At 35.8% G+C, this 11548-nt stretch overlaps 1 protein-coding gene across 2 annotated transcripts; it reads right to left on the bottom strand.

The window, feature by feature from the left end:
* LOC110727304 (histone-lysine N-methyltransferase family member SUVH2-like) lies at positions 1 to 9391 on the bottom strand. 2 transcript variants are annotated; one of them, XM_021906865.1, is made up of 2 exons: positions 6890 to 9389; positions 1 to 692 (listed from the first exon to the last, which is right to left on the bottom strand). In XM_021906865.1, the coding sequence occupies exon 1, from the start codon at positions 9006 to 9008 to the stop codon at positions 6963 to 6965; it is 2046 nt and encodes a 681-aa protein (XP_021762557.1). In that variant the 5' UTR covers positions 9009 to 9389; the 3' UTR covers positions 1 to 692; positions 6890 to 6962. The 2 variants fall into 2 exon arrangements, with proteins under 2 accessions (XP_021762557.1, XP_021762558.1); XM_021906866.1 differs by lacking the exon at positions 1 to 692 and adding an exon at positions 6436 to 6667 and having other exon boundaries at positions 6890 to 9391.
* Between the last annotated feature and the right edge of the window lie 2157 nt (positions 9392 to 11548).

Here is an 11548-nt window from a genome sequence, read left to right as displayed (position 1 = left end):
TTTTTGGATCATTTAGCCTAAGATCACAATAACCATTTTTTTGTACAAATATATACAGCAAGACAAAGGAATGTCTAAAATCTAGAAGGATTATATTTTTTTTTTAAACAAAGTACTACATGACATCCTCCCGGAGTTCCGGGAATTACAAGGACCTGCGCGCCTACACATCTGATGACAGACAAAATGGAGCACCCCTTAAGCAGAGGGATTAGTCGAACCACCTACCCCAAGCATAAACACAATCACTAACTGTACACACACTTGTGCAATCTTAACATCATATATACAGTCGACATACTGAATTACAATCCTGCTTATCAGCCTACAAACATTTCTGCTTAGGTTGAAACAAGCTGTTGAAAGGGGTAAGTATGACTACCTCGAGAAGTGTAGTGCAGCAAAGGCAACAATCTCCATCGAGAAACTAAGCTGCACTGCAATTCTATTTGCTGAAGCTCCATTTCTGTCAACTCTTCGAAATTCCATCACTGGTTTTAGCATCTCCACAACATCCAAGTCAATAAAAATTGGTAGGTATACCTATTGTGGCAGAACCAAATTCCAACATAACAACTATCATCTTGGTGAACCAATGGCATGTCAAGTCTTCCATCTTACATTGCAAAAGACGACTGCCGGAAATTTGAACAAAATTGTGTGATGTGAAAGCCCAAAAAACCCACGTAGATCTGCATATAAAGGACTCAGATATTAGCTATCATTTGTTATGACAACATACTATAGATAAACAATCCAACATGCCCGTTCAGTACAAACTATGATGACATGCATGGATACACAACTGTCCAAAAGCTGTTGCTTATCATGAACACAAATCATGTCATAGAACTAACAAACTTCATTCAAAGTCTACTAATACAAGCACCTGGCCAAAAATTTAATCCCAATATAGCCCATTCACTAAAGTAATACCACAACAATAATAAATGCTAATAGTCACTTATTATGTGATTCTATCACTTAAGAGCGCCCTAGGATGACTTGACAACAGAAGACACCCAACCACCTCCAACAATGAAACATACATATATTTTGCATGATATCAAATTCAGTCATTAGATTCATGCAATCGCAAGCAATAACACTATCCTTTGTATAGTGTTATTCACACACCGGTAACAATGCTCAACAAAATAAGAAAAGAAAATATTGCAGTCGAACACTATCCTTTGTATAGCAAAGAAAGAAAAGCCAAGAACCCTCAAGCTACAAATAAGAAGCTTTTCTTAGCACATCATTGACCTCAAGCCACCAATAAGAAGCTATTCTAGCGCGCGCACACACACACGTATCTAGAATTGACAATGTATTATATAAGTTACGATACTTCTCAGGTTAGGTCAGCGTCCTAGTTCGAAAAGAATTGCTAAATCAATCTCACTAGATCATTGGATGCATGTACATCTTTGTGGATCGAAATAAAGCAATAACCAAATACATTCTTGTTGAATATCTATGCTCTATAAGTCACTAAATTCTTTCAAGATAAACCTTTGTCTAGATATAGACTCCAAGTACAAATAAGAAATAACGAGCTTCTGCTCCATAAGTAGAAGAAGCTGAAACAGTATCTCTGCATAAATAGGAGACTTAAAGAAGAAACGAAAGGTTTCAGTTGCAAATATCACAGATGTACACAGCAGAGTCATCGATAGGTTCCGATAATAGCTTAATCAATTCTCAAAGATTCCAAACTTCCAAAATATAGCTGCATAAATGCAACAGCTGATAATGTATGAGCTTTCACTTTAACACCACCCTAGGACAACACCTAGTCGTCTACTTCATGTAGACTAAGCATGCACGTGAGAAAGATAATTGAGAAACACCGAAGTCTTACCAGAATAACATATGATCAGAAACAAAAATTCAATGTGCATTCATATGTGAAACAACTTAAGAACACTACAATCGCTAACCAAGAATAAATAAGTTAAGCTATGTTACTCCGAAACCCTGCAGTACGTCAGGTGTCGAGTGTTGGATCCTCAGACACTTTGACACAACGTGATACCCAAATATATAGTTGCCTTATATGAAATTTATACAATCTTGAGTATCGGACACAACACCCAAATCCGAGTCTAGGCAACATAGAAGATAAGCCTACATATTGATAAAGGATTCACAAAAAAATTCCACACAAAGCATTAAACACATAGAATGCATAGTAAATTATAACATACTCCTATGACCATCAGTTTCACTGAAATTCAAGAATATTTCTCCAAAAAGAAAGAGCAAATTTAAACTTATCACTTGAGCACCATGGGAATCTAAAAAATTTAGACAAGAACTCCACGCGATTGTAGATTGTTTCAGGGTAGAAAAAAAAAATTAAAAAAAATAAATAAAATAAATAAAAAAAAAAACACAAAAAACAAAAAACAAAAAACAAAAACAAAGAGTAAATTGCTAATGTGGTAAAGACGGAAGCACAATAATGCAGCTCCGAGTCAACAAAAGATTACAACCTACAGTAACCTTTACAAGTTGTATCAAGAGGTCCTTAAAGATCACTCACCGTAGAATACCACTCAACAGCTCTGATCCTTACACCCCTTAAATCTTCCTACAATATATCCTCTTATGTGGCAGACTGCACATATGAGCTTGTTTCCTTTAGGTGTTACTTTGGTGACAGCAAGGGCAACTAATAAAAAAAATTTACAACCATCAAATTTGCATGATCACTGATGGTAAGCCATCAGCATGAGAACTTGGCAACAATGTTATGCTAAAACCTTTGTTTACTGTGAGAACACAATTGACTGAGTATACAATTAAACAAACTTACACATTCTTCACCACTTCCTTTTTGTTGTGAAGTAGCAGGAGATTTGATACTTTCGCCATTCTAGGATTTAGCTTGGTTGTTTTAAAGGTGCACAAAAATGATTTTTCTGTATTATCTTTACAGGTGGAACACTGAGGCTAATAATAAACAGCAATGGAATATAATCACTATATAATATAATAAGCTCCAAGTATGATTATCCTTGTGCAAATCAATCACATTTATAATGAAGAAGTTTTTAACATGACATCTTATTCAATGCTTTCTAGGACATTTCAAGGCTCTAGGTAGAATTATTATGTGTAATTCAATCCAGCATTCATTAGGAAAACATTGTAATTCCAAAATAAAGCTCTTTAGGGAGCAAGAGATTAACGAAATCTAAACTTCCTACTCATTGTTGCTTATTAATTTAAAACTTTTGTGATGTTGTAGGCCTTTATAGACATTATTCTGTCACATGTATAAAGCACCAAAACGGATAGTCACAAGAGACCCTTAAAACAGATAAATTCGTTGACTGTTCCGCTTGTGCCCACCTCGACTTGCTCAGCCGTCACAAGCCCCAATCTACCCTTGACTTGCTCAACCATCACAAGCCCTGATCAGCCCTTGACCCCAGTATTGTCGCTGTGACCAAGAGTATCCATCATCCTTATTTTCCCTACGCTATGTGCTCACAAGCTTTGTCTGCACAAGACCAGTGCCCTTGCCCCACTAGACGAGAGCCCACCACATGGATCTGGTGTCAAAACACTCGAAAACATGATAGTTGCTATATAGAGGTTTTTCAGCTTCTAAAATGACCAACAAGGCCGGCATCAGAGTCCTACATAATCAAAACAGACTAAAAACATCCTAGCATGTGCCCACATTATTATTTCCGATATTTCATCTCAAACTCCTATTCTTGAAACAAAAATCTAAGATATTTTCAAAGGTGCTTTCAATCCAAATTCTTTTCTTTCTTTATTAAAGAAATCTCAAATGTTTTCATGCCCACTTCATATGTGCCCAAAACTGTGAAATCCTTTCCCAAAACGACAACAACTACCACTTCAAAAAGATACATAGAAAGGATCGTTCATTCCATAAAATTAAACCCCAACAGCATCACATCTCCACTTCCCAGGTTCTAAATCTGTGTTGTATTTTGTAAGGAGGTTGACCTTTCTTTACTCACTCAACAACAGTATTCCCAATAAAGGCACAGAATTACCATGTCCAAGTTTGAGTTTCTGCCTTGTGCATATACTTGTTTCACAGCCAGTTGACAGCAGAATTTCCGGTGTTTGTGCCATTGTTTTGTAATAAAAGTTCAAAAGTATACTTCCTCCGTTTCTTTATAGTTACAACACACACTTTATCACGGTATTTAGGAAAAGTGGACGTCACATGATATAATACACTTAAAATGGGGTTAAGCGGTTGTTAGGAATATAATGCTAGGAATGGGTCGAGGCCTCCAATCATTGCCACATATTTTAGACGCAAGAAGAAGCAAGGAGGTTAACAGAAAATTCAGGGAGTTGTGCTGAGCTGTCACTTTTCTGTTATGCTTATTAAATAAAGATTGTGTTCTGTTATTATCCTAGAGGGGTTTATTAGTCCTTTTGGTTTAGGGAATATTTTCTGTTATGATTAGGGGGAATGAATGTAAGGAGTTGGTAATTAGTATAAATAATCCAGCCAGGGGAGTAGTGAAGACATCCAAAAAATTGAGAAGTAATTGGGAGAGTGCCTTCCTCTCAAAAGAAGGTCTGCTTGTATTGATTGGTTACTCTGGCTAATTAATACAGCCCCTATTACTGCTCTACATTGCTCTCAAATCCTCTATTACTGTTTTTCCTGTTTTGTCTTTCTTTCCCTTTCTTGTAATTTCATTTCGGCACCGCAAGTACAGCCAGTAACTTGCATATAATTAAGTAGGCCATGTGCTTTAAATAAAGGTAATAGTACAATTTTTACCATAAAAACCTTCCTTTTATAGTGTGTTGCAACTTTTGTGACATTTTTATTTTAGGGAAGAATTGCAACTATAAAGAAATAGAGGGAAGTATTACTTAATTATATATATCTTATGCCAGAATCGATTACTGATTATTTAGAGTGTTTTTGTTTCAGATTTGTCCAGGTGTGGCTGTGTTGCATTACAAATACTTTTTTCCCATTCAAGAGTTACTAGTAAGAAGAGCAGCTCAGTCAAGAACAAATCTAGAGAGCTTTCTAATACTAAACTTATGGCTGCAAGCTTTTATTTATACATTTTTAAGGGAATGTTTGTCATGATGCATCTTGTAAAGTCTGCATATTTACATAGAGAGCAATGCAACAAACCAACTACAATCCCCCAAATAAATCCTGTTTCTCCCTTTAAATTTATCCCAAATAAACATCTCATACAAATTATGTTGGGTACAGTGGTTCACCAAATAATATACTCTGTAATGCTTTAATCTATCGTCAACTTCTTCATTATTTATTCATCTTTACTCAAAAGCCCAACACTTTCTCTCATATCAATAAAAATATAACAAACACTACACTCCAATTTTTTTTATCCACCATTACTCAAAAAGGCCACCAACAATTCTCTCCTAAATCTATGTGCCCACCGCCCAATAAAGATGGGAACGAGGGAGTAAATCGGAATATGAGCTCAGAACCTACATTTCCTCAAGCAAAGGGATCAACTAAACCAGATAGCCATCTTGAGACCAAATTCACATCAAAAACAAATTGGAAGACAATTTCTCCAAAATCATTTTCTTCAAAAAGATTATTCAGCGTATTTCAATCTGAAAGCTCATAAGCTTAGCAACTAAACCCAAGGGCTTGAACTTCAAATTTGGCCAGTGGGAAAGGAGTGTAACAGGAGAGAGTGAATAAAAAAAGGCAGTTTCCAATCTAACAGCCACGTAAAGCAATCTTAGACATGTGGATGAAAAGTGAATTTGACATTGATTTTGATATGCCCTATTGGACTTTAAAGTTCAAAAAACTACTTTGAATGTTTGCACACTGCTAAAATTTTGATAATTGAGGCCTACCAATCATATTATTCATACTTTGTAATATGGCGGAATGACAGCACAAAAAGGTGGAGGAAGTAAACTTACTGGATATGACAACATTTACATGCCATTTCCTCACACAACTCTCTTTACATCGCAGAAAAAAATAAATAAATTGATTTATGATGGTCATCCTCCGAGATACATTATAAATTATGACCATAGCATATATAGGAGACTTAAACATACAAAGGTCTTAAAAAAATTATTTGAGTAGGATCTGAAGATCTTATAACATTTCAATTCTGACAGGACGCTTGCATTATTTGGATTTAGAGTCAGGTGATTCTAAAGTTCACACAGAAATTTTAACAGCACAGGGGGCAAATTGATAAGTGTAGCTCATCATCCGTCATAACTCATAAGCTTCTAAATGTGGTTCTTGCACAATGGAATTACTGCTAGTCATGAGTTAGTCAGAAGTAAGATAATAATAACATTCCCCACTTATTCAATGTGGTATCAATGTTCATGTTAAGCAGCACCAAAAAGGAACGAACGAGAAAAAAATTTTAAAAATGCAAGAAAAGATAAAATTATAAAAAATTGGCCTTTAAATATACACAAATGTAATATCAATTAGCCATATGGCCTTTCTCCTTTTTTGAACACGGCAGGAGATAGAAAAGTAAAGCATAAAAATAAGAAGATTAAATAATGGCTATAATCATTAGCAAGCTTGTGACTGCTTAAGCAAATATACAGCAATCAACCAGCATGTTGGGCATTCCACGAAGTCCAAATCAAGATGAAATTCATAACATAAACAGACCTGAAATTTATTTGTGCAATTAATTTTAGATATTGTATAATTCCAGATAAAGTTCCATCAGATATGAGAAAATGCTTGAACACAACACGACAGAATACACATCCCAAAACTACAGGAATTAAAACTGTAAAAGAATGAAAAAGGATTGATAGTACAACGCATGTGAACTATAACTATTGCCAATTAGAGACAGGAAAAGAAAATAGAAGACAGAAAAATTACCTTACTGCATCATATTCTCAACGCACTTCACTGCACCACATCCAAAGATGGGACAGCTGAGAAAAAAACAAATCTAGTTGCAGATTGAGAGCTTTCCAGTGTATTCATCAGCGACACCATAATCAAGGCTAAGTTCCCGCATCGGGGGGATGTTCTCCATTGCAAATAGCATAAGATGAGGAAACAAAATGTTGTTATGATCATAAAGCACCAACTGCACCATCACATTGGGACAAGTGCTATGGCTTATGTAGCAAGCAACATTTCGCATTTTGGAAACATCCATGGCAATATCCAATGGAGGAATAGACGGATATGTTGGCGTCACATAACCAGGATATATTTGGGTTAGATCCCCCCATTCAGCCCACTTTTCTGTAAACCGGCCAGGATATATAAGTGTGTCTCCATTCATGGAGAAAACTTGAGCCTGCTCCCTTGTAAGAATAAGCCCGGCATATTCACAGATAAATGCACCAGCATGTATCAAGTCTAAAGTCCGAACTCCCCAACCTGTTTCCCTGGACCTAAACACTTCCAATCTATGCTTCAGCCCCTTCTGGCTCACACGATTTCTGCAACTAGGAGGACAACCACAATTGTTGTTACATTCAAATACTAAAGGTTTCCCTCTAAGCAAAAAACCATTATTATCATAAGCAATCTCCCCTCCATTCTTCATTGCACACAAACACCCATCATGACAACTAGTAATACAACTGCACCCCATAGTTCCCCCTGAATACACAAAAGCAGGGAAAATTGCCGTGGGGCAATAATCATAGTACAACGGGTCATTGTCGGCATCAATATCATTAAAAACAAAGATGGGCACATTCTCCTTCTTCATCGAAAGGTCAAGACTAAGATACCCCACAGGCCTAACCTGCAGTGCCCTAGTCCTCAAGCTTTGAGCCAATTTCAATAGGGTACTACCCATTTCAGGTTGACCCTCAATTCTTAAAAGCTTGAACTTATACACACCATAACCAGATCTACCAACATCAAACCAAGACTCAACAACTTTATATAAACCATCATAAACATAAATTTTAGTAGTAAGACTACCCTCATATTTAAGACCCCTAATCACTCTAATTTCAATACCATAATGCATACTTCTTTCTAAAGCCAAATTACCTCCTTCAAGCTTCTGGTGATTGACCATCCTGTGAAGCTTATCGAGCCCGCCATGCCCTGTATAAATCAACACATCCCCAGCATCTTCATCATCTTCATACCCACCAGATACAATGATACTCGTTGCAATCGGTTCGCCATTCGAACTCTGGCTCGAAGGCAAGTAATCAATTCCAGCTTGTGACTGCCCATGTAACCCAACCACACAAAGCTCCATTCTAAAATAGAACAAGTCTCCAATGAACACTCCAGGAATCGACCCAACAATCCTCTTATCCCTATTAAGCCATAGCCCACGATCCCTCATCAATGTAGCTGCCCGTAAATCGCCACGAGCTCTTCTCCCGGCCCCTGGACCGCTCCTCCTCTCTTCCTCCGTCATTGTATAGATCCTCAACGCGTCGTAAAGCATTCGAGTTCGCCTCACTATATCCCTGAAGTACCTCTGATCCTCCACACTCAGGTTAGTAACTCTAACAAGCTCATTAGACCGCTTCTGCTGACGCCTGAGCTGATTCGGGGCAGCAACAGCCAATGCCGAAAACTGATTCTCCTCACTTGGGACAGCAACAATTGCCCCCGAATTAGAGTCCAACGGCTGCTGCTGCTGCGCCTGCTGCAGCTCCCCTTGCCCTGGCATTCGATGCCCAAAAGCCGAATGAAACATCTCCGAAATGCGGTAGAATTCCGAGTACACATTCGATTCCTCGTTGGTCGAAGACGGAGACGGCTCCAGAGCAAAGTCATTTGACGGAGGCGAGCTGGGGATTAAATCCGGCGTTTCAATCTCCGAAATGGGGTCATCGATAGGTTCAGATTTGACCCGGATTTCCAACTTCGGACGACGGAACGTTGTCGCTGGCGCAGGTGGCGCGATAACAGCGGCTGAAGTTGAAGGGAGAGCGGAGGAAGCGACACGTGGGTCAGGTACGAGATTAAGGTCTGGAAATGGGGCAACAGATCCCATTTCAGGAAGCATGGAAGTTTTGGAGGAGAGAGAAAAAATGGAAGGTCTGGTTATGGCGGCGAAGTCAGAACATTTTTGGCGGTGGTCAGAGGAGTGAAAGAAGGTGGTTGTTGTGGTGGTTAGGGTTTAGGTTAAGGTGGCAGAATGAGGAGAGATTTTAGGTGGCAGTTGATTTGACGACAATGGTGCCAGTACTTTTTGAACCCAACTTCATTCAAATAGATGATGCAAAGAAATGAAATAACTAAAAGAAAAAAAATCAAAAAAAAAAAAGGGAAAAGTATAGTACTCTTTTTTATGAGATGAGGAGAATAATTCTTTTGTTGAGCATGAATGAAAGAACAACTTGAAACTAAGAGAGACAATATTGATGATGAAACAAAAAGAAATGTAATGAAGAATTGAGGATAAACTACTACTATTAAGAGGAAGAGGAGTTACCACCGCCATTTATATTAATTATGCGATTGAAAGAAAAACTCATGAGAATTATTTTTAAGCAGCGTTATCTTGATTGGTTTGATTGACTAGGGTTGCAGTATTGTGATTTTATTTCTGAAAATCTTTCTTTTATCGAAACAAATTATATCGGATAAAATAGTTCATTCTCCTAAAAGATTCGCACCAGCTGTATTCATATAATCATATTGAATATATATCAAATCATTTTTATTTCATATGAATTATGATTTATTTCCATTACTATCTCCAATTATGTAATGTGTCACCTATATTATTGTCATCCAATTATTTTTAAAATTTGATTTTATTAAAACAAATCATATCTGTTAAAAATAATTTATTCACCCAAATGAATTGAACCAGCCATATTCATGTAATCATATTGAATATTAACCTATCATTTTATTTCACATAAATTATGATTTATTTCATTTGATATCTCTAATTATGTGATGTGTCACCAATTGTAAAATTATTGTTTTCTAACATTTTATATTATTGAAACAAATCCTATCTGATAAAAAATCACCATAAAAGAATCACATTGAGTCACAGTAGCCATACACATATTGAGTCAAAGTAAATCATTTATCATATCATTTCATATCATATGATATCATATCACGCAATATAATATCATATATCACTAATAAATAAAGCTGAATCACACAACCAAGCCACAAAACAGCGACACTTGGTGCTCTAGTCTATACCAAGTGTCGCATCATATAGGCAAAACTATGCATAAACATGTCAAGTTAGATGTCTTGTACATAAGCGATATAGGATAAATAATTAGAATAAAAAAGTTATTTTCAATAGAATTTAATTTTAAATCTTTCACATACATAAAAATAATTTATAATTTTCACCACATTTCTTATGAAATTGTAATTTTTGCTTTATAAATTAATTTTAAAAAATGTTTTAAAACAAGATCCATTTATAATAAATTTTAACCAATTATGAATAATTTATTTCAGTTTAACATAAATATATATATATATATATATATATATATGTTTTAAAACAAGATCCATTTATAATAAATTTTAACCAATTATGAATAATTTATTTCAGTTTAACATATATATATATATATATATATATATATATATATATATAATAAAAAAATAATTAAAAAAAAAACTTTTAAGATAATATGTAATCTCTCCAGTTGAGGAAAGACAAAAATTGCTCGTTCAAGGCACCAAGTCACAAGGTCTCCTTTCACACTTATTAGTCTTGACATTCTCTTTTTACCATCTCTTTTGCCTTTAGTCCATGTCCAATGTTTGTTATGTAACCCTTTGAGTGTTGGCTCATCAACAACAAAAGTTATTATCCGTCCAACTATCAACTATTTTGCTAGTTCTAGCAACGACAATTCAAAAGTACGATCTAAGACATGTGGAGTTGGTTTCATTCAAGCAAGGGAGACCCTTCGAACAAGAAGTTTTCAATTTTATGTTTTTATTTTCGTTAGTTTGTAAGAGCTAGTTTAGCTTATTTAATTAATGTTCTGTTGAACTATTTCTAGTGTGTAATAGTTTGATAAAGCTTATATAAAAATAAAAAATAAAAATACTAGAACCATCACTATGAACACTAACATCATCACTACACACAGAAGTATAAGTTTCATATTCTGATTGATCTCTTGATTTAAAATTACTTTCACTTCCAAACATTGATTTATCAGTTTCATCCAAGTTTTTCTCAACCTGAGCTATTGATTTACCCTTAACCTTTTGCACCTCTTCCTCGCCCTTGCTTCTCACTCCTTCTCTCCCCTTACTTGCACCAGCAAATCACCAAACCTCCAAAGTCAGATAATAAAACATCACCACTTAACCATTTCACAAATGCCATTTACAGCAACAAGCCATAGGGGAAAAAATCCCCAAAAACCCTTTTTATAGCTTAGTTCAGATTCAAACACATTAAGTCTGTTTAACCACATTAACTTAGTTCAAATTGAAACACTTTAACTCAGCTAATGTGTTTATATAATTCAATCAACGACACTCAACTCAACTCAAATTCAACAACAATAATACATGCATGTAGATACATTCATACATAAAACA

Source organism: Chenopodium quinoa, unplaced genomic scaffold, assembly GCF_001683475.1.
Source record: "Chenopodium quinoa cultivar QQ74 unplaced genomic scaffold, ASM168347v1, whole genome shotgun sequence".
Lineage (NCBI taxonomy): Eukaryota > Viridiplantae > Streptophyta > Magnoliopsida > Caryophyllales > Amaranthaceae > Chenopodium > Chenopodium quinoa.
Note: the sequence above shows the minus strand (reverse complement) of the source record. Positions and strands in the feature narration are given on the sequence as shown.

What these genes read in the sequence shown, in the direction of transcription:
- LOC110727304 (XM_021906866.1), bottom strand. Translation starts at nt 9,008, where the DNA reads ATGCTTCCTGAAATGGGATCTGTTGCCCCATTTCCAGACCTTAATCTC.